The 27,628-nt window shown below is 37.1% G+C and overlaps 1 protein-coding gene and 1 long non-coding RNA gene across 2 annotated transcripts in view; one reads left to right on the forward strand and one right to left on the reverse strand.

Moving 5' to 3' along the window:
* Nucleotides 1-986: 986 nt before the first annotated feature.
* The window catches only part of LOC139983553 (uncharacterized), a 32,406-nt gene continuing 5,764 nt past the window's right edge, over nt 987-27,628 (forward strand). The window contains exon 1 of the long non-coding RNA XR_011798732.1: nt 987-10,119. This is a non-coding gene — a long non-coding RNA (uncharacterized lncRNA). The remainder of the gene's footprint in view (nt 10,120-27,628) is intronic.
* Nucleotides 10,525-20,312, reverse strand: LOC139983539 (uncharacterized). The gene is made up of 4 exons (XM_071997162.1): nt 20,149-20,312; nt 15,334-15,548; nt 13,973-14,125; nt 10,525-13,101 (listed from the first exon to the last, which is right to left on the reverse strand). The coding sequence occupies exons 1-4, from the start codon at nt 20,153-20,155 to the stop codon at nt 12,934-12,936; spliced, it is 543 nt and encodes a 180-aa protein (XP_071853263.1). The 5' UTR covers nt 20,156-20,312; the 3' UTR covers nt 10,525-12,933.

The raw sequence follows: 27,628 nt of genomic DNA on the forward strand, positions 1-27,628 counted from the left end.
TACTTGGCTGAAAGCCCAGCCAATCTTTCCTTATTTTCCACGCGCAATTTGCAGATTTGTCGAAAAATGTCAATGCCGGTGTCAAACTCACAAAAGATATGTCATGATATTTCAAAGTAACTTACCAGACTGTTTTTAATGACCATTATTTAATCACCATATCAAGACATGAAATCTGAAAATAAAGGAGAAAACCTTAGAGCAGCTTACAAGGCCTGGAAAGTGTTATTTCCAATGATCTAGGAGGCCTGTTTAGGTAAATATTCCCGACGACTCGGTCGAGTTCGAGACCAGCCACAGTTGGTTTCATACCACAATTGTACAATTTTTTAAGGCGTCCATACACAAACACGCGTGATGATAGACCATATATAGTATGATAGACCATATATAGTATATATATATATATACGTATATATATATATATATACGTATATATATATATATATGTATATATATTATATATATATTATAATCGTAATGAGTTGGAAAATCAATAACAGTGAAGAAACTTTCAGCCTCCACCGGGATTCGAACCACAGGCCTTCCGCTCTGTACGCGGACGCCCTAACCACTAGGCTATGGACGCTGATATTATGTCCAGAGGTTTGGAACCGGTAAGGAAGGTCGTAATTCAACTGTAGGAGTTTGTCACCTGTATCGAACAATACTATTTCTGTTTTTGGTGACATATTTTGCCTTACTTTAGAGATCAAACATAATGCTAACCATGGAGCTATAAACAGAGCTCCATGTGCTTACCAACTCGAAATTATTTGTGATTCGTAAAGCCGGATCTCGAAAGAAATACTTTGAACAGACTTTGTGTGTTTATTACATAATATATATATATATATATATATATATATATATATATATATATATATATATGTATGTATATATATATATATATATATATATATATATATATATATATATATATATATATATATATATTGAATGTGTAGCAAGTGGTATGACAGATATATAGTAAATTAATAAAGCATAACACACCAGAAACATTCCACTTCACGGCCGGTTTCGTCCTTTTGGTACTCATCAGGCAAAGGTAGGAATCGAACCCTGGATCTTCGTATCACAAATCACTGTGGTCGACTGGTACGGACTATATTTTTCTCTCTTTTTTTTCACCTTTATTTCTCTCCTTCCACCTCTTTTTCCCCCTGCTTTTCCCTTTTTCCTTCTCTCCTTTTTTTTTCTCCTCTTTTTCTTACCCGGGGGCGCGTCAGTAAAAATATGATACTGGAGAGATTTTATGTCCCTTTTTTCATTTTGCTGAAATTTCCATCCATCATACTCCTTTGCTTGTATTTCCCTTTTCAATGGTTGTGGCAATATATCATCAGATATCATTGATAGTTATTCAACCATACATTGGGTCGATGGGAAATAATGAGGGTTTTACTGCAAATATTGGGCTAATTTTGGACACCAAAATGTGACATCATGAAAATGGCTGTAATTGAGATGCACTTTTCTTAGTTTTTCCCATGTTATTATGCCTTGACTTTGCATTTTCTATTCAAGTGAATGCAGAGCTTCAATAACACTTGCAAATCTCAGTCACCCATGATCATCAACTGCTGGAAAATAAAGATCTTCATCTTTGTTAACGTACATATTTTTGGTGTCCTCCTGCATAACATACGTTAACTGGTGGCAATTTTTCATGGTTATAACTTAATCACACACTGCAGAGTAGTGTACCAGGGATTGCAAGTCCCAGAAACTCACTACTCATGCTGAGAATAGGTCTAATGGCATCTCAGAGGACAAATTTATTAAAAAATACATGTGAAAAAAACTTGTTATTTGGTTGTTAAACTGTACAAATTGTTCGGTGTCCTCAACATAACGTACGTTAAATGGGCATTATTTCACCATCAACTGATAGTTTTGAATATAAAAACATTTTTAACTGATCAACACCCCACATACACTGATAGTAAACAGATCTTTTACTGCTAGCAGTTCAAGTCCTCTGTATCAGTCACATTTTGTGTGTGGTGTCCTCATTTCTAGCCTGCATAACATACGTTAACTGTGAAAATCTATTTTAGGCTCATTGCAGGAATTCCCTTGTGTACCATGTCCCCCCCATATCATTGACCCCTGGGGGAAAATATTTACACATTGTAATTACTTAAAATCTTTTCATTTTTGTCAATAGGGACCCTAGTATTGACAGATAGGTATTGAAATGAGGTTTTAATTTTTTTATTTTTTTTTTATAATTAAGCTAATTAGATATGTAAATATGCAAATGAGGTTATGATACAAACAATGTACTTTTTTTGCCCATTTGAAATTATTTTGATGAAATTTGCTGGACTTTTGATAGTTTGATGAGTTCAAGACATGTTATTTCATAAGTAAAATATAATTTGATGTTTGAATGTGAGGAATATGACTGATTTTCCCCCCTCCAAACAAACAAATGTATTCTGTAATACAATGGTAGCCACGCGTAACGGTAAGTCTATATATACCAATTGCGCTACATACACAATACATAGTGTGCAACTATGCGGCTTACCGTATCAGAATTTCAGAATTTCATCGTCAGAATCTTCTTCTCCAACGGCTGGATGGTCAAATTGCCCATAAAAAGAAGGTCCAACGCCTCTTAGAAGTATTTAGCCATGATAATATGTGCTAAATAGTTACCGTTTCAATTACGTGAGTGATTGCATTGACCCTAACGACGCGACGCATATCAACTGTGGCTGACTGAAATTCTATACCGTAGAAATGCTCGAGTTGAATTGCTATGGATTTCTCACAAAGTGGAGGCGCTATTGCTAAATTTTTTCTATGTAGCCCAGCGTTTCAGTGTGGCGCTTCTGGAGAGCTAAAAATCTACTCTGTAGGGTGAGGCATTCTGGAGAAATACTTCCGGAATATGTTCCGTGTTTTGGCCCTAATTTAGACCGAAAAAATGTATTTTCTGACATATTTTCTCCAAATATAGAGCCATCCCTCTACATATGCCTGTGAGGCTCCTGATTTGATTCCTTGTATGTCTTAGCTAGTTGTATGAGATAGGGGCAGTTGACTTGAAAGTTTTCACTGTTCTCAATAATTTTTGGAAAAAAAAGGTCAAAAAGGTCAAAACGACCGGTTTTTTTAATGTAAACAAATCTTTGAAGACAAAAAAAAAAAAAAAAGACCATGTGACCCCCTCGGAAAAATTTTGTTTATTGATGCAGGCTGTCTTATGTGCAAAATAAAGCTATGGGAAGCTCTCTAGTGTATTCCTATCTCGAATAATGATTCTCTAAAAACAAGGTTTTTCAATGGCCCACTTTTGGACCATCAGAGTTGAGGGGTTAATATTTCACCATGTTTGAAATAGAATTAAGCTATTTCCATCATCCAATGAGTCTAAAAAATGGTTTTAGGACATCAAAACATACTATGTTAACGTATGTTATGGTGTCTCATTTTTTGGTGTCTTCATAACATACGTTAACAATATGCACTTTGAATGTAAATTATTGAGAAGACTGAGAACTTCCATGTTAGGAGACACTTCATTTCCAAGTAGTTCTAAGGTACTCTATCTAACTAGTTGATGACATCTGTCATTGAGCCAGTGGCTTAGTTCTATAACTCCAAATTCCTGTTGTGTTGTTAACGTATGTTATGGTGTCCTAAATGATCAGCCTCATTAACTTACAATGGAATGTGATAAGTACTTCATTTTTTTTTTGTGTCATAAGATATTATTTGACATTGCTCATATATATTCCCCTTCACTTTAATGGAGAAGAGGCTATTTTATAAACAACTGTAGGACAAAGAGTAACATACGTTAACATCATCACTTGTCTTTTTTATTTGCTTCAAATCCACCTTTCTTGATACTGTATTATCTTTCAACATTATTAGTTGTGTTCGACATTCACCGGAGAACCAGAATCAGCACTTAAATAGATACCTTTTTGTAATTCATTTTTGAACATGCATGTCACACTTTAGTGACCCAGTATCATATAATGACATATATATCAACTTTGCCGATTCCAACATATTACTATATGTAGGTAAATTTAACTATACATTAAGGTCTCACAATGAAATCATGAGTACTGGCAGGCACAGTATGTTTGATACATAATATCTGTTTTCATCTCTCGCACACAAACAAAGAAATATGTGACGTTACTCATACTCTCATACAGTTCCTTTAAAACTTTTAAGGCAAAACAGTTTTATTCTTGATGACAAATCATAGCTATGTATGGCCTAACTGTGTAGTGGTAACTACTGTGGTCCTAACTGTAAGATATTCCTTAACATCAACTTGGCTATCTAGGTTCATTCTCTAAAGAGCTTCCAAATTTGTCTGAGATAGCTCTACAAAAAAATAAGGGATTCCTAACAAAGGGCAAAGACTTGGGGAAGTTCTTGAAGTTATCCATGTGTTTGTTGAACTCATGTTTCCATGACGGATGATGTTTTGTCTACATCAGAACTCATGGGAGGTTGAATCTTGTCACAGTGTCACAGAATTTTCTACAGTACAGTACACTATACCATTAACATGTTTAAATGCATTGAAGACTCCCCCAGAGCGTGTGCGGCCATCTGAAAAAGTTTAAGTTATGTTGCTACAAAATGCAGACAGTATACTAAAGGTGATACCTTGTTATCTTTTCAACTGGACCTGACATGTCAATTGCTGCTATGTACACTGTGTTGTGGGTATTGACCATAGCTGTATGTATTGACGGTACACTAGTGTCTAATTACCGACGGTAGCAAGCTGTGTGTGTATTTTTCGGTATCGATGGTGGTTTCTAACACTTCTGTTGCACCTCATTCGAAACTAGGTCAGATTACCGGCATCAGACGTTTCTCTGTGAGCGAGTTTTAACGCCTTTAATGGGTTGTTGACCCATTTTGTTCTTGAACTTTTTGTTCCATAACAAAGTTCATTTATCAGACATGAAATGAAAAAAAGTCCAAGAACAATAAACATCAATGTAAACGGCTAGAAATGTACACTGCAAAATGTTGTGTGTTTGGAAATATTTGTATTATTAACCCGTGTTTAGTCAAGGTGAGAGGCCGTTTAAATAGACTGCAGTTAAAAGTGAAACTGACACTGCAAGTGTGTTAAGGTGTGCTAATCAATACTTGTACATGTTATATTTAGTTTCAGTTGCAGTTACTGAGCAAATTTTATTGTTTTATAATGTTTAAAACACAACCGAAATGATACCAACCTCTGTTTGTGCACTCAAAAGTGTAAATTAAAAATGATAATGGCATTGAAGGTGGAAAGTGTCTGTTTGTACACATGTACAAGTGTTGAATACGTAGCCCTTAGTCATCCCATTGATCTATCTACAGTGTAGAGCCCTGACGGCTCATGGCCATCTTGATTTTGGACGGTCCCTGGGGGTTCATGGCCATCTTGATTTTGGACAGTCACCAATAATTCAGAAGAAAAGAAACCTTGCTGATACTGTATTTGTGGAACATGTATTCAAGAGCATCATACAGGTTACTTTGAAATTTGCAAAATATAACACCAGTTTGCAACTGATCGTGCTTTATTGTCAATAATGTCTCAAAAGGAGGCCCATCCTCCACTTGGATCACCTTTCCCGGCCACATGAGAAAGCAATAAGATAGCTGTAATTTGTTTAGTAAGCAACAAATGTTAACCGTATTTTTCCGAAACGACTCAGTGTTATTAGGTGATATCGAGTTGGCCCGAATGTGCTTCGCATTATATACTACACAGTTATAGTTTCCAAAGTTAAATTTCCTCAGGACGTATATGGTGTATATATATATATATATTATGTGTTTTGGATGTTGATAAAAAGGGCATGGAAACTGACCGAGCAGTTCTTAATAGACCGGAGAGTGTTACACTTGTGCAATGATAGACCTACACTTTATTTGTTAGATTAATCGTGCATTAGACCTTCGTAATCCACCCTATGTTCTTAAAACTAGGCGAGAATACAGTATATTTAACATGCTGTTCAGTTTGACCAATCAGTGTCCAGGACTCTGAGTATTCTATGTCACGTCCGGAACAGACGTGAGTCTTGACAACCGGTTAATCTGTGATGGTTTTAGTCTAAATTTCTTTGTTTATATTACAGGCGCATGCTAGCTAGAGTACTGTTCATAACTATAGCCTAGCTACTTTAAAGGACCAAAAACCGAACTGGCTTATTCGTGACCGAAATAACTTCAAAGTGGTTACAGTAACAAAGACCCCTCCATTAAATATTAACATCTAAACAACTTTCACCTTCATCGCACACGACAATAATACATATTTGACCTTTCCGATCTACAATCAGCTTGTCGTCGCTCAAGGTATTACTCCGGCAAAATGATAACGATCCATTTTAATGAATACTCTAATTGTATCATCTAACGCTGTATATGTATCGGACACAGGAGGCGAAGTACTATATTACCAACCCAACAGTAAATATAGACCTACGTACACCAGGTCTTCTACGAAAGAGTTACAAAATGGATTCCGACAGGAATTACAAAATGTCAGAAAAGAACCTTCGAATGGAACTTGTTTGAATAGAATATATGCTATGTATATACACTACATACATTAATTGAAGGGTTCTGTAAGTGGGTTGTACGAATGTTGTATATCATATAACAATTTTCTACGCTTTACGTTCAGTTGTAAGACTCAGTGATACGACATACCATGTCGTCACACATGGATGCATGATAGGGTATATATAACTTGCATGGCTGTAACACATAAAATACCATATCATAACATAACAGGAGCCGAACACGCGATAGTATTTTGAGAGATGCTGGGTTTAGTAGCTGCAGGTTTTTCGTGTAAAATAAAAAAAAGCTATGAAATTGTGTAAACGTAAGTTGGCCTGACGTTTCAATCCTAGCAGGATTTTCTTCAGAGGCTAAATGACAAGTAACAGTCACAGAAGGGACAAAAACACGCAGAATACAAACAGGTTAATGAGCACGGTGAACACAATGAGATACATGTAAGGGGATTGGTAGACAAGGGATGGAGAGAAGAAAGCAACAGGGTAAGAGGAGAGGTAGGATATAAAAAGTGGAGGGACAAAGGGAGGATTAAAGGAACGGGGTGTGGAATAAGCTGGAGAAGGACAAAGACAGAAAGGTGTGGAGAGAAATAAAGGGGGTAGAAGAGAGAGCTGTGAGAAGAGGAGTGATTAGGGAGGGGGAAGAGGGAACAAGTGGAGAGGGAGGGGGACAGAGGGAAAGTTAGTCATGTCCTTCCTGAATGTTGAGTCCATGAGGTTGAATGGTGCGAAGGCGTTGCATCCACACTCTCTCTCTGCTGATTCCTATTAAGTCAGGACGGCTACCTAGGGGTTCAATCCCCGTAGAGACATGTCGTTAATGGTATGGTTGGGAAGGTTAAAATGTTCTCCAACTGGGGTCTCAGTCTTCATAGTGTTGACTGTGGATCTGTGTCAATAGAATCGCTTCTTGAGGGTGGTTTTGGTTTCGCCAACATACTGGATGCCTCAAACTCTACAAGATATCAGATAGATGGCATTTGTGGTTGTGCAAGTGATGTGCCCCTTAGTCTCGTGTGTGAGTTGCATGCTGTGGCTGGTGATGGAATTGGATTCAACAATGTGGTCGCTGCAGATGATGCAACTCAAAGTACAATCATATTTGATAGTACCATGCTTAATCTGTGTAAGGTTAAAAGTTAGAGGTGGAACAGCAGCACGCACAAGAAGGTCTCGTAGGTTGCGTGGTCGTCTGTAGGCGATGGTAGGTTTTTCAGGGACGGCTCGTTGGAGTCTTTTTGAAGTGAGGAGAATGTTGTGGTTGCTAGAGGTAATTTTCTGAAGAGGAGGAAGATTTGGGTGGAAAGTAAACACCAGGGGCAGCTTGTTTTTGAAATCTCGCCCCTTTTTGTTCTTCACTGCCAAAGGAGATGAACTGGAAAGGGAGCGGACTCTCTGAATGGCTTCATGCACCCTTCTGGCACTATGCCTCCTGGCAGTAATGTGTTTTTCAAAGCATCTGTATGGCAAATGAAAGAGGAATTGTTAGAGCAAATTCGACAGAGACGAAGTGCTGGACTGTAGGCATATCCAGACTTGCAATGACAGGGATAGCAGCTTGAAGAATGGAGATATTGGTGTATGTCTGTGGGCTTGGTGCATAAGTCTGTAGAGAGAGAACCGTGTTCCTTGCGAACAGTTACATCAAGAAAGTTAACCCGTTGGCGAAAGAAATCAGAGATGAATTTGATGGTGCTGTAGAAAGAATTGATGTGATTCATGAAGGTGAGCAGGCTATTCTCGTCACTGGTCGAAACGAAGAAGATGTCATCAATGTAGCGCCAACAGATAAGGGGACGGCAGGGGCTGTGCTGAGCATGCGTTCTTCAAGACTAGACATAAGCAGGCAAGCAGAGGAAGGAGCCATCCTGGTTCCCATGGCAGTCCCGTGTCTTTGAAGGTAATGCTTGTCAATGAACGTGAGGTTGTTTTTTGTGAGAACATGTTGCATGAGAACTTTGATGTCAGAGATTGGTGGACAAGGGTGAATCTTTTTAGACAGGGCTGCACACGTGGCTGCGATACCTTCAGCATGAGGGATGTTAGTTTAAAAAGAAGTTACGTCGAAAGTACCGATGATGGCTGTACTGGGGATTTGGTTCTTGATATCTTCAAGTTTCCTGAGGAAATCTGGAGTGTCACGGATATAAGAATTAATCTGAGGAACAAGAGATTTGATGAAGTGGTCCACAAACAAGGATATCTTCTCGGTGGGGGGAACCATTGCCTGAGGCCTACCAGGGTTACGAGGCTTGTGAATTTTGAGCAGGAGATATAACCTGACTGCCTTCAATCTGTGGGACAAAGGAAAGAAACAGCCTTCTTAGAGACCTGGTTCCGCTGTAACATATCAGTGATGGTTGTTTTATCTGCTGGGAGAAAATAACTGTGGCATCAGAATCAAGAGGTGTGTAAATATCATTGTTGGAGAGATGACGCAAGACTTCCTTGATGTAATCCTGTCGATCCTGGATGACAACTGCAGAACCTTTGTCGGTTGGCTTAATGATAATGTCACTGCGAGACATCAGTGAGGAGAGTGCTGTACGCTCATCTCTTGGAAGGTTGTCGTGTGTTCTGAGGAGAAGATTTAGCTATTAAGTTAATAGAAATGTCTCAATTAGCTACTACTCACTCAATTGGGCTCATTTCCCGACCCTCGGCCACTTCAACCCTGACACCAATCCCTCTTTGCTCTGACATGTATGCATATGTACACATTGTAGTGCTGCGTCATTATTGAGTTAACTTTGTACAGATCCTCGGCGGTTCCCAAAAGATAGTCAAACCTTTCATATATTTCTTCATTAGACAAGTTTCCGAAGTAATTTATCATCCCTGACTGATCATCTACATTAAAAGCATGAGTTCTGACAAGAGGTTGGATGGTGGGGAAGGGGAGGAGTGTAACGTTTATATTCAATGCTTGTGATGTTGAGGTTAAATAATTATTTGAACTAACATGAAGTTTTGTGGCGTCGTAATGTTTCATGGCAAGCTATTAACGGGCATTGAATAAAACCAACTGTTTGATCACTCAGTTCCCTTATGTTGTGCACAACAATTTGCAGTTATATCTGTACTGTGTACTTTTCTGAGTACTGCCCAGGCCTTTATAGCCAGGAATTCCAAATCAGGTGGCGAACGGGGTGGGAGGGGACATCAACATTTCAAGGATGGGCAAAACAGATGCATGTTTCCTTGTAAAGTTTTGTAGCCGGATACATATATATATATATATATATATAATATGTACTATAGGCACTCTCTCTTGATGGGTTATCTTTGCCAAAGTTTACATTAACAACCGACAGTATGTATGTATGTAAGTATGCGTGTAGGTATGTATGTACGTGTGCATTGGTGTGTGTGGGTGTCTGTGTATGTGTTTTACTGTAATGGTATAAAAGGCTACCAGGAAAGAATATTAGATTAACGAAATATATGCATGACTGCATGAGCCACTCCTATGGATCTGCAGAATTTTTGCAATAGACGTGTAGGCTGCGGTAGGCTGCGGTAGGCTGCGGTAGCTGTTTGCAAAAACTTAGCTTTGCTAATAAATGTTTCTATCATGACAGGTTAGATAAATGAATCAATTTCACTAACTGAATTAGTAATTATATATATGCTGCTGAGATGTAAAGAAAAAAAAACTTACTGATGTGCTTGTTTTTATACGTACTTGTTTACTTGACTTTAGTAGGTCGGAGAGAGCATTGGTAGTCTTCATGAAGAAGGCAAACCTTAAAAACTTAAATAGTAATTAATATATATTACTAAGATGAATAAAGTAAAATTTTTCTAATTTATGTGCTTGTTTTTAATACGTTCTTTTCGACTTGATTTTAGTAGGTCGGTAATGTAATGTCGGTCCCGGGAACAAACCTTACAACTAAAAAATAACTCAATTGACTGACAACGCAAAGAGAACTGCATCACGTAAATTGTATTCTTGGTCTGCTTGGAATGTACCACGCTTTGGTTTTGAATATAATGAATAACATAACATGCAAGTTAATTACATTAACATATATACAGCCAAAGATCCTTATCTATGGAATCTTCGTATTTAACAGGTGAGAGCATCGGTAGTCTTGATGAAGAAAACAAAACTGAAACTTACATTCGCGACAGCACGGAACTGACAGACATCAACGAGTTAATTGGTGTACATACACAATTAGCATACAAGGTTGACATACAACGTTAGCATACAATGTTAGCACACAATGTTGATATACATCGTTAGCATATATACAACAACAGATCCTTATTAATGGAATCTCCGTATTCAACAGGTGAGAGCATCGGTAGTCTTAATGAAGAAAGCAAAACTGAAAGTTACATTCGCGACAGTGCGGAACTGACAGACATCAACTGAATTAATTGGTATGCATACACGATAAGAATACAAAGTTGACATACAACGTAAGCATATAATGTTAGCATACAAGGTTGACATACAAGGTTAGCATACAAGGTTGGCATATACTGTTAGCATACAAGGTTGACCTACAACTTTAGTATACAAAATTGAAACTATTCAAAGGGATAGCCAATGTAATCATGGTGGTAATATGAAAAGTGTAGTTTTTCTTTTCGTTTTGCGCTTCCTTCTTGAATCAACCTCATTTACTTATCAGAAAACACTGTAATAACAAAAATTAAACAAACTAAAGAAGCAACTGTACATCACACTGTGAAACATGAAAAAAAAAACTAAAAACAGATAAATACTAATAGAATAAACTCGAATCCTAATCTTTTGTCAATTATCATGCAAAAACACACAACTCATTCACACAGATTCAAACCATGTAAGTATCGACTTTGGATGCAGAAGGATATCATACTTGTTAACGATATATTTAAACCTAATGGTAACTTTCTACTTGTGGAGAGAAATCTTTGGAGAAATTCTTTGTAATTAATATTGACTCTCTGGAATATCATTTCTTAGTAAATCATCATTAGTTAGTCATCTTGGAAATTGGTCTTTGATCAAATTAATTACAAACGTTTGTAATCCTATAAGCGTTAATAGTTTTAACAATGTTCTATTGTCTGGCTGTGTTTTCGAAAGTTAATCTATCTACGATCGTTTACTCCAGTCATCGTGTCATCCATAACGTAAATGTTATTTGACGTGTTCGGATACAACTAATCCTTACAAGAGAATATTGAATGTTTACTGCAGTGTTCCTTTGAATTGTTGTTGTTCCATTGACGTTCCTGTTCGATGGTTTCAGTATTGTCTGTTCCACATAAACATTCACCCAGACAGATAAATACACTAACATTTTCAATGTTAAGCAAATAACGGAACTCCCATCAGTAAAGGTAGCATTAATTATTATAAACATCATTTTTCTTTACAATGTATTTCAAAGAAATATGTTGGACTGTAACTGAGAAAAGGATTGGTTTTCTTGGTTTAACTTGTCTTAAATTTTCTATGTAGTTGATGTAGACATGAACAAATGTTAAAGTCTTACTTCCATTATTTTTCTCGGCCTTCAAGTGCAAATGAATTTTTCTTTCTATATTGACTTTTCGTTATATGAACAACAAAGAGCAAAAAATCCAATAGTACGATACAGAAATCGCTGTAATAATAACACAGTTAGAGAAATACAAAGGCAACTGCATCATACAGTAAAAAAAGAGAGATAAAATACTAAATAAACTAGAAATATATAATGAGTATAGACTAAGTCATTTTGAACACTGTTTCCAGACCGATCACAGACCTTCCAGACCTTCGGTACATAATCACTGTACAAAGGGCATTCGATGAATTCAGTAATATACAAATTATTAGAATGTCGTTCGTCTGTTTATGTTCTCAAGTTGTGAATATGAAATGATATCGGTATATAGGGACATGACTTAAGATATACTGTACATAGGGAAGTCGTTAGAATGAAGTACATGGCTGCTTACAGATTTGTAGGGGATTCTGGAAGACATCGTGTTCGAAAATAGAGTACAATATGTTGTGCCCTGCAGGTGCCAATGTGTATAGAGTTGATCAAATGAGTTAAGACCGATGACTATTTTATCTGAGGACACTCAGTTATAATGGTAAAATAAATCATTAACACCAAATATTAGAAATATCGCTATTTGAAAAGATCGTCAATAAGATAACCTAGTTCATATTCAGTCTAACTATTTTGAATCAACTACATTATTTTAAATTAACTTTAATCATTTGTTTTGCTTTAAGAAACAAATATGTAACATCTGAGTAGTATAGTTTAATAAAAATGAACAGAGAAAGAGAGAGAAAAAAGAGCAAATAATGAATTATTCCTTTTCCTTCCATACGTCATCAGGAGGAGTAGACGATGGCGGCGGCGACGATGTTTATAATTTGATATATTACGTAAACAGTGATCCAAACAATACCGATACCAAGGGAGATCTTCGTCCACAACTTAGCGCTTGCAGAGGCTTGCTCGGCACCTTGTATGTCACCTCTACTGAAAAGGCTTCTCACCTTGTCAAGAAATAAACATGGAAAGTATAAAGAGACATTTGATCACTTGAAAAGGAAGACGGGTATAGCTTTCACTGAGATATGATATACCTGCGTATACCTGCACACACGTACTATGATGGATCTGCTTTATATGATTAATATCACACAGGGCCGTATCTACAATTATGATGCGAACATGTACCTTCTCCCCCCCCCCCCCTTAAAAACTGTCTGGTAGATGTCGTACATATATATAACACACGCACGCAAAGTCGTACAAACAAATGTGGTTAAAATGATAACGATGATGACACTATTTTGAAAAATGAAAAATCATGTATCAATATAATAACATTCAAAGAAAATTTGCCCCCCCCCCCCATGACACTACGAAGGTAGACTACGCTCCTGCATTAACCAATCTTCCCCTCCTACTACCAGTTTCACACACAAAAAAAAAAACAGACTGGTTTTAGGGGCCAATTTTCAGGTTTCTTTTTACAAAAATGAAATGATGACACCATACTATTCGCCAGCGGATTAATATATACTGGGATCATATGGGATTATATTACTATTGAACTGGTAATGAAGAGTTATTCACATGTAATAAAGGTTTGCTTAAGTTTTTAGGAAGCGGTGGGAGATGAGAGGGTCTGACCTTTTAAGACATTTTCATGTTAAAAGTGACAACTACAGATGTGTTAGTGATACCTCCCGAGGGAGGCAGTACAATTTTTTCAGCAATGGGTGACCATTTTTCCTAGCATATTTAGGTGCAACACTGGAGGTATTTAATGTAGGAAACCAAACATAGGGTTATGAATCTGATCATTCTGTACTAGCCAGAAATATGCTAGAATGGCAATGGTCCTCGTAAAATACTTACTTTAGCTGCAAATACAATAGCCACGATACCAGTAGGCCAGAAACAGAAAATGGTGACCAGAATTGCAAATACCAAATAGTCATTAGGTTGTACCTGGGTTGTACGAACAATTGTGACAGGAGCAGGCTGTGTGGCGGCAGCGACAGTGTTGACCTATATACGGGAAATATAGCAAGATTAGCAACTTTGCATAGCAAACTGTCATATAACAAATCACATCGGGGTACTATCGGCCATTAGTATATCATAACAGAATCATGTCTGTAACAGTGTTATGATGTCATAAATAACCAATGTTGAGTAATATTGGTATGATCTCATACACACACACTTGCCCACATTCCCGCTCGCTTTCAACGACACCAGGTCCACATTCCTCCATGTTCAAATCCTATACCCGCCCGTGTTCTGCTGGTATGGAGTAAGAAAATGCCAATAAAACAGAGCTTCATTTATACCCTTAGTGAGCCCAGGACTATAATAACGCAAGCTCTAGAACATGACATAGGTTGCAATCCCGTTGTTGTTGTTTATAAAGGAGAGCCAAACGTTCCATGATTGTTGAAAACTGTATTGAGATGTCAAGTGTTTTGTAGGAATGTGTACATAAATATCAGCAGTTAAAAGAATAACAGAAGTATGGCGACTTACGTAATTATTAGCGAGTCATATTTTTTGCCGAAGATAGAGAAAAAGATGAAAAGACATAAACATAAATGTGTAGAGTATCGTACCAGTAGCACGCTTATAAGTTACAACAAATGCGACAATATGTTCAACGTATCTCACATAAATGTTCAAATTAATTGCTCTTATAGTATTTAAAGTATTTTCATCAAGATAAGTAGACTATCACGGCTATCTGTTCAAAGGAATGGCGCCTATAGGTTCCAAACTTTCTCTTTCCATTTCCCTGTCTTCGAAATATCAACGTCAATTAACTCCTAATAGATATATAATACGCTAAAGATGATATTCTTATATAACATTGACATCTCATTTCAGGTTTCGATTGAATGGAACGTTTGGCTCTCCGTTTTTTCCTTTGATAATTACGTATGCTTGGAAAGTTGGTACAGAACTTTGAAAAGACTCTATTTAAACAAGACCTGAGGTCGGCAGCGTGATTATAAAGCTGTGGAAATATTAAGTTTTGTATAATAAATCATATGAGTCGGTATATTGAGATAGGGATTAAAAATATGCTGTGATCATGTTTGACAATATTTCTAATACCAAACGTAGGAAATCTGTCTCTGAACATTCCACTAAATGATACAATTTATAAAAAAAAAAGATATTATCATTGCTTGTGGCGCTGCCTACATTTTCTCCAATGTTAACATCAGTCCTATACGTACCTCTGTAATTTGCTGTGGCTGCTGTTGAGGTGGGTAACCTTTTTGAGGCGGATAACCTTGTTGAGGCTGATAACCTTGTTGAGGCGGGTTACCTGGTTGAGGTGGGTAACCTTGTTGAGGCGGATAACCTTGTTGAGGCGGGTTACCTGGTTGAGGTGGGTAACCTTGTTGAGGCGGAGTTCCCGACTTGTTATCATATGGAGGAGGCTGTTGATCTGAAAGTGACAAAGTTGAGTGGTAACGTTGTTTCCGTGCATTTGTTAACTGAACTGTCAAAGACATCTTTCCTCGTGTATGGAAATACATAAAAAAATATGACAACTGCTTAAAGACCAACTATGGAGACTTTTCGATGAACATAAAATCCCACCATTTTTCATGTATGTAATCCTTAACTCACTCCAATTACATTGCTGTAATTAACTTTACCAATTTCGGACGTTAAATACGTGAAAAATAGGAAGAAAAGTCAGCTTTTTATGAAACCTGTTTCAGACATTCCTGAAACATTCCTAAGACATCAGGTAACCATGTGACGTCACTGTTTGTATACCTCACTCACAACAATACTTTTAGTGTGTAAAGTTGTATACTTGAGCTGCCAAAAACATCAATGATATTACTTCTTTTCCCCCGAAATGCCACAATTCTGTGTTGTTGGAGGTTGAAGTTATACCTCATCCAACAAAAGCATCAGCTTTTTTAGGTTTCCGAGTAAAAGAACCGACGTAAAACGCCGCAGACTTTGGATCAATTTTTGAGATCCACGCGGAAAGATTTTTCAGCACCCGGAGTATCTCATGCCCATGAGTCCACATGCATGACCCTGCCTCTGTGTAAGCTGCAAATGTCTCATTCTGCGAAAGTTATATTCTGTCGATAGCTGTGTCGGACCATGGCCGGACATAGCTAATGTGAAATTGACCGTTAACAAGCTCTGGACGTCCTTACATGTAACATTATATCACGCAATTGACAGTATAATATTTACCGTAAGAGATGACCGTGTATATACCGTGCCTATAGGGTAGCATTGTTAGTACATGTATGGCTCACAGCATGTATAGTCATGCTATAGGATTTCATCGCATTTATCTATTTCCTTTGTTGTATTCCAGTATCGTGAGTTCGTGATACATTGTGTTATATTGCCCGTTATGTTTATTCCGGCATCTGCATGGTCCAAGGAGTTGAATAAAAACGGTACTATGTAGCGATCGGACGTTTTATTTCGTTAGTGACTGTCTTGTGATTGTGGGATGTAACTGGTCAAGGCCTGTTTCAACTAGACCCAACTCTATGGAATTACACAGAGTCACGGTAGTATTTCGCCCAGGATTGAACGAGAAACGTGGATTTGGATACTCACTGCTAATTTTTGTTTATTGAAAGGATACTTTTTCTGTGTTTGTACTTTTGGATATTAAAACGAGTAAGTACTATGTTCAGCTGAAGCTTAGTCATGTATATGCTACCCTGGTCGATTCGGGTCAGCGTCTTCTCGTAGTTGTTCGATTATGTTTAGTGTCTTTTTGGTAATTCGTTGACAGTAACGTAAGCCATTTTCCCGTCACATATCACGCATAAGGCATCTTTTAGGTCTATTCTTCTGTTCAGTTTACGGTATCTTGCGATCAAATTGTATTACGGAATCGCCAAGCTGCTTGCATGTTCTACAGTATATTGTACCGTACGGACCTATTGACGCTCCGCTATGTAAAAGATGCTTCCATTTGAGTGGAAATTTTGCTAATGAAATAACCAATTTAACTAAAATTTCTGCTTATAATTGTCTTAAAACTAGTTGTTAACCTTCATGTGTCCTTGTTTTAAGCTAACAGCTTTTCAAACGCTCGAAATTGGAAGTCAAAAACAGTACAATTGATCGCTATCTGTGTACAAACAGTGCCTATATCAGCGTTTGATTTTCGCGGTATACAAACAATGACGTCACACGGTGACCAGAGACTCCTTTGGGTCAATCTCTGTTTTCAGACATTCCAGAGGTTCATGTCACGTGACTACCCAAAATGTCCATTTTCGTGGTCGTTTTTTGATGGGTTATAGTAGGTTTTCGATGACTATTTTTTACACATGTTGATTATGGGTATGTAAACTCCTAAATTAATGGAAAATCCCCCCCAAAAAATTTGCCTCCATAGTTGGTCTTTAACAGTGTTCCAAAGTTCATCTTTGCAGCAAGTGGATACAAACAGACATCTACTATGAGTGCTTTCAAAATAATTGAAGTTAAACGCTTAATATCAACCTTGGATATTATTGATGATTATCACTCACTCACAACGTCTTTGTTCTGGTTTTGATATTTTTTTGGCATTTAATTCAGAAGTCAATAACAGGATCAGTTACGGGCCAGGAAACATGGAGTTAATTATAATATTTAATGGATATATGTTTTAGTTCATAATTAGTAAAACAAAACACGGCTAAATTGATATCATATATTTGTAGAACCAGATAAACGAACAAAATAAAACGAAACAGTTGATGAAAGTCATAGTAGTGTATATTCAAACGTTTTCGAAGATTTCACACATCTTCCTCGTCAGGAAATAGATAATAATATAGTCACTTATGTATAGTGCATACGAAAGTTGTAGTATTAATGATGACTATCCATGTTCAAAGATATAGGAGGTTCTCAAATAAGTTGAGTATAAATGACGATCCATGTTGAAATAGTTGATTATTTAAAACGGGTTTGAGTTTCTTGATGTACAGTGCCTCCTTAATTTTAATTTCAAAGTCTGTATAGCCGCTGTCTATGACACTAAAGTTGGTGATGTTAGCTGTTCGGCAGTCTATGCAGTGAGTGATATGCTCATAGATTGCAGATTTGTCAGATAAGTGCTCCTTGACCCTTGTAGCCAGATGTCTTTTAGTCTTACCGACGTAAGTTTGGTTCTTATCACAGGAACCTTCAAATGAATAGATGACATTGGCTTTAAGGGCCATGGGGATCTTATCTTTCAAAGAAAAGTAATTACTGACTAGTCAGTAATTATATATATATATATATATATATATATATATATATATATATATATATATATATATATATCATATATTTATATATATATATATATCATATATATATATATATATATATATATATATATATATATATATATATATATATATATATATATATATATATATATATATATATATATATATATATATAAAATCAATTCTACAGGCGTGTTAATGGTGCAGTTAATGTCTCGTTAAAAGAAAGGGAAAAAAGCCTAAGGAAGTGGTTTAGTTTGTATATCCCCTTATTATGATATTACAAGGAATCATTCAGTTAAAACTTCCTTTTCAATTCTAGGATTCATAAGAGGAAACAAAGTCGACCTCTTGTACATAGTTTCCGGCATACAAGGTTAGAGTTTCACTCCCAAATCGGTGTTTTTCACGACCGGAGATTACATACTGACGATCAAACATATTGTTCCGTCTTAGAAACTAAATGCAGTGTTACTTATTGTTACGACCAAAAAGGTCCTCCTACTCCTAGGCTCGGTAGCATGCATGATGCCAATACTTTTAAACATTGTTCTTTAGCCAACCGCGCCCATCCCGTTGTAACTTGTTACGTTACAAAATGTATGTGTAAGTGATTTGGCAATGCCCTACGTGATACACGTACAGTGCTGCGTTAACAGTCAATGTAGTGTACTGTACTGTATAGCCAAACGTTAACGTTAAGACTAGGCCTTTTTAAACAAGATATTGTTGAACCTTTAAATTGTAATCATCCTTCATTAGCAAAATAATAAGCAATCCCTAAATTATGAATAAACGTAAAAAGAGTGAGCTATGCATTTGTAATCTTACAGTATGAGTTTTCAGTGTAAATTCAATTATTAAAACATGCAAAAGACAGGTTAACATAGTCATGATTGTTACACAATATGTATTTTGAACGTTACTACAACATTTTATCCAAAAATAATCCCCCAACAAGTTGTGACCGTTTTCTTTTTTGACAAAACGCAAATGTAAAGTCTAGATGTACATTGGCACACATACTGTAATTATCAATATTTTCAAGTTGATTGTTTAGAACTAGGATGAATTGCTTTCACACTTATGCAATATTAATCAACGAGAATGCATTCATGTTATGATACATTCACTTCTAAGGTGGATAATTGACGTCAAATATTCGAACGAAACAGTCAGTTGTGGAGGCAGAAGAGAGGTTATGTGTCTTGACTTCAAATAATGCTTGAAATATATTCATGAAACAAAGGCGTCTGGGGTGTGCCAACAGGCACGTATAGAAACTCTCTCAATACCATCGTTTAAAAACAGTTTTAATTTCATGCATGGAATTAAAACTGTTTTTAAACGGTTGCATTGAGAGAGTTTCTCTACGTGCCTGTGTATGCTTAATACAAGATATTGCAATATATACCTTACACACTTATCTATTATGGCATGCAGTACCTGTAATATACTAAGGTAGTTGGAAGTAAAGAGACATGCTCTTTAATTACCTCGAATGTTTCACAAGTTGCAAATACAAATACACTGTAGTTAAACCATACATACAAATACACAAGGTTTCGACTTTTGCCCTGGACAAGGCCTGTCATTGTGTAATTGTATACCATATGTGCAATATATACAATATTAGGTGGTATCAGTTATGTATTATAAGTAAATAACTACACTTGATTTCCTCAGCTTTAATAAACAGTCTTGCGATATTATATTCATAAAGGAGTTCAAATATAACTATTTTTATCAAAGTCTTCACTATTTCTGTTCTATTTACAAACTTACCAGTCATAATGAATATTGTCCTCGCACTCAGTAAAACCTGCCAATTGGTGAGAACCGTGCTTACGTTGCGAGTGTGTTATAGTAAAGTAACATACAAACGTGGTACATTATCGTTATCTGGAAGCATCATTGCAATAAAACCCGATAGGCGGAAATGCATTGTTTGTGTGGTATCTTCTTTCACTATTGACAATTTATGATTCAGTTTGAGAAGACGCTATTTGTAGTCGTCTTAAGATATTGTCATTGGAATAAGGATGTAGTTTTGCTGGCGCGTATCCAGGATTTTCTAATCCGGGTGGGGGGGGGGGGGGCGAATTACTATCTAAGCGGAGCTTGGTTTTTGCGCCCAGCGTACAATAAAATTTCTGGTTTTGATAGTCGCCCAGATCACAGGCACTTCCCGGGCTTGAAAATGACCAACCAGATGTATCCTTTTACCTGAGAACCAAGTTTTCCCCAACAGTTTTTCCCCCTCCATAACCTTTTTGAAGATTATCACCAGTCACACATCATGTTCGACCTCATCGCATCTCCTTTGGATCATTGCTTTTGTAGGTGATTCTACGTCGCGGCCCACCATACCCGTCAGCCCCACTTTTCAAGGTTTTCCTCGTGGATAAATTCACTTCAAAACATTCCCACTGCACAAAATTTCATCTTATGGACAACCAATATAGAAAAAAAAAAACCTTCAATCCCTGACAGACTGGTCAAAATTGCACGAGTAGAAGCAAATATTATGAAGAATGTTGGTGAGGGAATTTTTGAAAATTCAGACACAGTTTATCGGTGTACGTTGAAGGAAATAAAAGTACCAGATATTTCCGAAACCGAACACTTCACACATAGACAGTTTGGAGGGTGTTCATCCTGGAACACCATTTTCATGCTCACTGATATGATGTGATATTTGCTGTTTGCTTTACAAATTCGAATGATTGAAATGAGACTGAAATAAGTAACTTTTAGCTGTTTATTGTGCAATGCCCACATTTTTTTTTTCATTTCGAAAGACGCAGTTTCAAGCTCGCTACACAAGGTTTCAATTCTCTATCTGCCTTCAGTGTAGGGAATATCTTGGGATTTTCATCCCTAGATATCGCTAGATATCAGTGGCGTAGCCACAAGGGGGGGGGGTGGCGTGTCAGGGGGCGACAGCCCCCATGAAAGCTTGTCTCCCCCAGTCACCCTCCCACAGGGATTTTGGGTGTCGAAAACAATTACATGTGCGAAAAATATATTATTGGTCTGAATGGTCTCGAATCTCCATGATGAACACTCATGAACGACCCTTCGACCGCGGACCGACAGTAGGCTATAGTTGCTGGAAAACCTGACGTGACCTAGCGCATAGGCCGAGAAGACATCTACAGTGGTCGCGCTGTACTGAAAACGCATGTTAACGACCGTCGAATAATATAATTCCTGCTCTACAAGACTACAACACACATAATGTTTAAAACTGAATCTGTTTGTTCGACTGTTCGGGCAAACTTTGCTTTTGTTTCTCTTTTTGTCTAGGCATAATCACATTGACTTGATGAATTTTCCATGAATTTATTATCAGCTATACATATCCTATCCTTTCTCGTGGTTGGTCGGTTAGTTCGGCTTAAAAACACAGCAACACTATCATGTTATGTAGTGTCTCCACAGAAAGAAAAAAACAGGGTCGACGCGCACTGGTTTACACGAATTTCCCTCATTGGTTGACACTAACCCTAATCCCTAACATACAAATAAATACTAATACAAACGGCCAATCAGGATCATGTAACTAGTGCGCATTAACTGATCAAACAAGCTATTGAGCTACAGGGACGTAGCCAGGGGGAGCAGGGGAGCGTCTGCCTAAATTTAGACTATAGCCTATTACAGGCCTACGGTCGGCCACTGCGTAATAAAATACATATTGCCTATCTAACAGGAAACAAAATCTGCTGATATTATGATATCATATGATTATGATGAAACTGGGAAAACATTGTACCAGATCGCATCTAAGGACCTTCAATTGTCCAAAAATATCTCAATATTACACCCCTCTCCATATCAGTCACAAAATGTGCTCCCCCCTTCAAATTCCTGGCTAGTCGCTGGTGAGATATACTATACCGTTATAGAAAGGTGGTTTCCAGATACTGGAATCCCAAAGAGGTTGTTAAAAGATAAAGAATGCTGACATCAGACAGGTTTCTCATATCATTGCTCGCGTCATTGCTTCGATACTCTGTTACAATTTTCAATCGGGTTTTCACTTCTGGGACGTACCCTGATGCTCTTGAAACCGCTAAAAAAAAACAATTTTCAAGAAAAGAGACAATACTATTGCTGAGAACTACCAGCTAATCATTCTATCACCCTAATAATATTTCAGACGCAATCTTTGATGTCAGTTTGACATATAGTTTGGTCATTCCAGTATGTTACTTGGCTGAAATCCCAGTCATTCTTTCCTTATTTTCCACGCGCAATTTGCAGATTTGTCGAAAAATGTCAATGCCGGTGTCAAACTCACAAAAGATATGTCATAATATTTCAAAGTAACTTACCGGACTGTTTTTGTTTTCTATTTCACTAAACTAAACTAACCGGTGCTATGGCCGAGTGGATAAAGGCGGTGGCATTTGAAGCAATGAGGCTTAGCAATCGGGAGATTCGGGGTTCTATTCCCGGCCGGGTCATAGTAAGGTGGGTTTTTCATCCAAGATAAATCTACGGTTTTCCCATCTGAAATGACTTTCTAAATTGAAAAGATTCCAAAATTTGAGTAAAAATGTTGAATTGGAAGCCACCCGACGTGTAAGTTGTAATCCATAAGCCCTTGCGGGCTTCTCCCACATTTGTGGTCGCTTAAACGTTGTAAAAATAAAAAAATAACTGCTGATTATTATTTGATGACCATATCAAGACATGAAATCTTAAAATAAATGATGTTAAGAAAACTTTAGAGCAGCTTACAAGGCCTGGGAAGTGTCACTTCCAATGATCTAGGAGGCCTTTTTAGCTAAAAATTCCCGACGAGTCAGTCGAGTTCGAGACTAGCCACAGTTGGTTTCAGACCACAATTGTACAATTTTTTAAGGCTTCCAAACACGCGTTATGATAGACCAAATATAGTATATATCTATATATGTATGTATATATATATATATATGTATATATATACATATATATATATATATATATATATATACATATATATATATATATATATATTTATATATACATATATATATATATATATATACGTATATATATATATATATATATATATACATATATATATATATATATATATATATATATATTTATATATATATATAAACCCCGTACCAGGAACATAATATGGTTTAACCCACCTTATAGCCGTAATGTCAAATCTAATGTGGGGAAATTGTTTTTCAGACTACTCGCCAAGCACTTCCCGAAAGGAAACAAGCTCCACAAAATTTTCAACAAAAACAACGTGAAATTGAGTTACAGTTGTATGGGCAATATGCGATCAATCATCAACAGCCATAATAACCGGCTTTTATCACAAAATGAGCTTAGACCGCAGCTGGCTCAACGCATATGCAATTGTAGAGAAAAACTTAATTGCCCCCTCAACGGGAATTGCTTGGTGAGCAGTGTAATATATAGGGCCGATGTTACTACTGGTGATGACACCAAATCATACATAGGGCTATCGAGTGGCCCCTTTAAGCAAAGGTACAGTAACCACAGTAAGTCATTCCGACATGAGCGTTACGAGAAAGAAACAGAGCTTTCCAAACATATATGGGACCTGAAGCGTAAGGGTGCCCCCTTCGTTATTGAGTGGAGCGTACTTAAGCATTCCAATACCAGCATGCGTAGATCCGGTCAATGTAACCTCTGTATTGATGAAAAGCTTTGTATCCTCCTGTCCAAAAACCCGCATTTACTCAATAAGAGATCTGAATTCATCTCCAAGTGTCGCCACAATAGGCTCAAACCAATGAACCGTGCACGTAAGAAATAGGGTTCGTGTATATATATATATATATATATATATATATATATATATATATATATATATATATATATATATATATATATATATATATATATATATATATATATAAAGTATACATTAGTGAGAGGAAAATGGAAACATCAAAAATGGAGTTGTCTGTGTAAGGGGTAGGGTTAGTCGCACGCCCTTCCGAAATCCTCGAACCGTCACTGGCTACCCTGTGTATATACAGTAATAGGGATCAACGCTGTAATTATGTCACTGTTCCTCTTTCTCTTCCCGGGGTCTTTCGTTTTTCTTATACTCCCTCCTTTTTCCTTTTCTCCTTTTTTTCCTTTTTTCCTTTTTTTCCTTTTTTTCCCCTTCCTTTCTCTCCTTCCTCCTCTTTTCCCCCCTATTTTTCCCTTTTTTCGTCTTTCTTTTTTCTCCTCTTTTACTTACCCGGGGCGCGCCCCCAACAACCACCCTCACCCCCCCCCCTAGATACGCGCCTGTTTTGGCTCAGTATTTTTATTCAACTTTTGCCGGGTTACTCAGCAGTAAATAGAAAAGAGAAGAACGATGCATATGGACTATGACGATTTCCCCATAACAGTAAACCACCCATTCCCCTCTGCCCCCCCCCCCCAAAAAAAAAACTTGACTCGGAAAGAAATTTTTTATATTCTGATACGATAAGTGTGGTTTATAGTCAGATGGCTTAGCAAATTTAACGTTACCGGCCGGACAAAAGTACCAAATTTGGCATGGAGTTTCTTTTCGACCTATATAGCGATTATATCCGTGGAACCCACTTAATCGGTTCCGATTTTTTCAAGATGGCCACCAAAATCCAAGCTGGCCGCCAGAAGAAAAAAGAAATGTCATATATCTGGCTGTAAAAATCAGAAATGAACAAATGAGGGGTCAATTCGGGTGTTTCCGGGGTCACTGAAACAGATGATGGTCATGATACGTTGCTTGGGTCACCTATTATCAAGATAGCGGGCCAATATAACAGAAAATACACTAGTTGTCACTGTTAAATGTCAGTGGAAGTGTAGACTTGACTTTGAAGATTCTGACTCCTTCTGATTAGTATTGAAAATCCAACCACCAGACTAAATTTAGTCGATGCAGTGTGAAAATTAGACAGATTTACTATTACGTAATGTTTTTGTGACGTCAAGGGGGGGGGAAGCAAAGGATAATGCAAAATATACATTTTCAAAACTCTGCCACTTAAGAATGGCGAATCTGATTTGAATGAAAACTTACCGAATTTTAAAGAATATATAGATGCAGGCATTCATTGACTTTAAAGAAAACATTAACTTGAACTTTTTACCTATGGAGGAACGAAAAATCAGTAATTACTCTGTAAACTCAATAGCGACATTCATTTCGTTTCCCTCTTGACGTCAAGGGACCCGGATATTTAGGTAACACAAAAACGAAATGAGTTTGAAACTCAAATTTGACACTTGGGGTTATGAAATACACTCTTTTCATCTATGTAAGTTTCAAATCAATCCGCTGCACTTAAAGTGACCTTCAAAAATGTAAGTTTACACTTCCACTGACCTTTAAGTACATACTGGAAGTATTCGGGAATTCTGTCTACAATGTTTCAATACGATGTTTCTTTACGTCTGTTTAGGTAGGTTATTTTAATTTGACATAGGGACTAGAAGCGTGTCTTGTAACTATTTCGTGGAACCAATCCTAACGTTAATTTGACAAAAGGGCCAAGTAACATTACTAATCCAAACTTAAACGTGAGTCCGAGTTGAGGTCGTAGGTACCACAACTTCACATATAGCTAGTAAATTGGCCTGTTTTATCATGTTAATGTCTTGTTATATAAGGGAAATGTATGTATCCTCTCTGCTAAGCCTGCTTTAGGATATTATATAAAGCTCTGCGAGCGCCTGATTGATTCAAACATTGTTAAGCATCCTCGCGTTGGAAATGTCCACAACTCTATGCGTATCTGCATACTTGTCGTACAAGTTTGAGATTTATGCATATCAACTTTGCCGATCCCAACATATTACTATATGTAGGTAAATTTAACTATACATTAAGGTCTCACAATGAAATCATGAGTACTGGCAGGCACAGTATGTTTGATACATGATTTCTGTTTTCATCTTTCGCACATAAACAAGGAAGTATGTGACGTTACTCATACTGTCATACAGTTTCTATAAAACTTTTAAGGCAAAACAGTTTTATTCTTGATGACAAATCATAGCTATGTGTGGCCTAACTGTGTACTGGTAACTACTGTAGTCCTAACTGTAAGAGATTCCTTAACAACAATTTGGCTATCTAGGTTCATTCACTAAAGAGCTTCCAGATTTGTCTGAGATAGCTCTACGAAAATAAGGGGATCCTAACAAAGAGCAAAGACTTGGGAAGTTCTTGAAGTTATCCATGTGTTTGTTAAACTCATGTTTCCATGAAGGATGATGTTTTGTCTACATCAGAACTCATGGGAGGTCGAATCTTGTCACAGTGTCACAGAATTTTCTACAGTACACTACACTACACCATTAACATGTTTAAATGCATTGAAGACTCCCCCAAAGCGCGTGCGGCCACCTGAAAAAGTTTAATTTCTGTTGCTACAAAATGCAGACAGTGTACTAATAGTGATACCTTGTTATCTTTTCAACTGGACCTGGCATGTCAATCGCTGCTATGCACACTGTGTTGTGAGTATTGACCATAGCTGTATGTATTGATGGTACACTAGTGTCTAATTACCGACGGTAGCAAGCTGTGTGTATTTTTTTTTGGTATCGATGGTGGTTTCTAACACTTCTGTTACACCTCATTCGAAACTAGGTCAGATTACCGGCATCAGACGTTTCTCTGTGAGCGATTTTTAACCCCTTTAATGGGTTGTTGACCCTTTTTTTTCTTGAACTTTTTGTTCCATAATAAAGTTCATTTATCAGACATGAAATAAAAAAAGTCCAAGAACAATAAACAACAATGTAAACTACTAGAAATGTACACTGCAAAATGTTGTGTGTTGGAAATATTTGTATTATTAACCCGTGTTTAGTCAAGGTGAGAAGCCGTTTAAATAGACTGCAGTTAAAAGTGAAACTGACACTGCAAGTGTGTTAAAATGTGCTAATTAATACTTGTACATGTTATATTTAGTTTCAGTTGCAGTTACTGAGCAAATTTTATTGTTTTATAATCTTTAAAACACAACCAAAATGATACCAACTTCTGTTTGTGCACTCAAAAGTGTAAATTAAAATGATAATGGGATTGAAGGTGGAAAGTGTCTGTTTGCACACATGTACAAGTGTTTAATACGTAGCCCTTAGTCATCTCATTGATCTATCTACACTGTGTAGAGCCCTGACGGCTAATGGCCATCTTGATTTTGGACGGTCCCTGTGGGCTCATGGCCATCTTGATTTTGGACGGTCCCTGGGGGTTCATGGCCATCTTGATTTTGGACAGTCACCAATA

Source organism: Apostichopus japonicus, chromosome 16, assembly GCF_037975245.1.
Source record: "Apostichopus japonicus isolate 1M-3 chromosome 16, ASM3797524v1, whole genome shotgun sequence".
Classification (NCBI taxonomy): domain Eukaryota; kingdom Metazoa; phylum Echinodermata; class Holothuroidea; order Aspidochirotida; family Stichopodidae; genus Apostichopus; species Apostichopus japonicus.

Coding starts and splice junctions, on each gene's coding strand:
- LOC139983539 (XM_071997162.1), bottom strand. Junction 14,126..15,333: donor AGCCACAGCAAATTACAGAG/GTACGTATAGGA, acceptor TCCCGTATATAG/GTCAACACTGTCGCTGCCGC. Junction 13,102..13,972: donor CTATTGTATTTGCAGCTAAA/GTAAGTATTTTA, acceptor TTTCTTGACAAG/GTGAGAAGCCTTTTCAGTAG.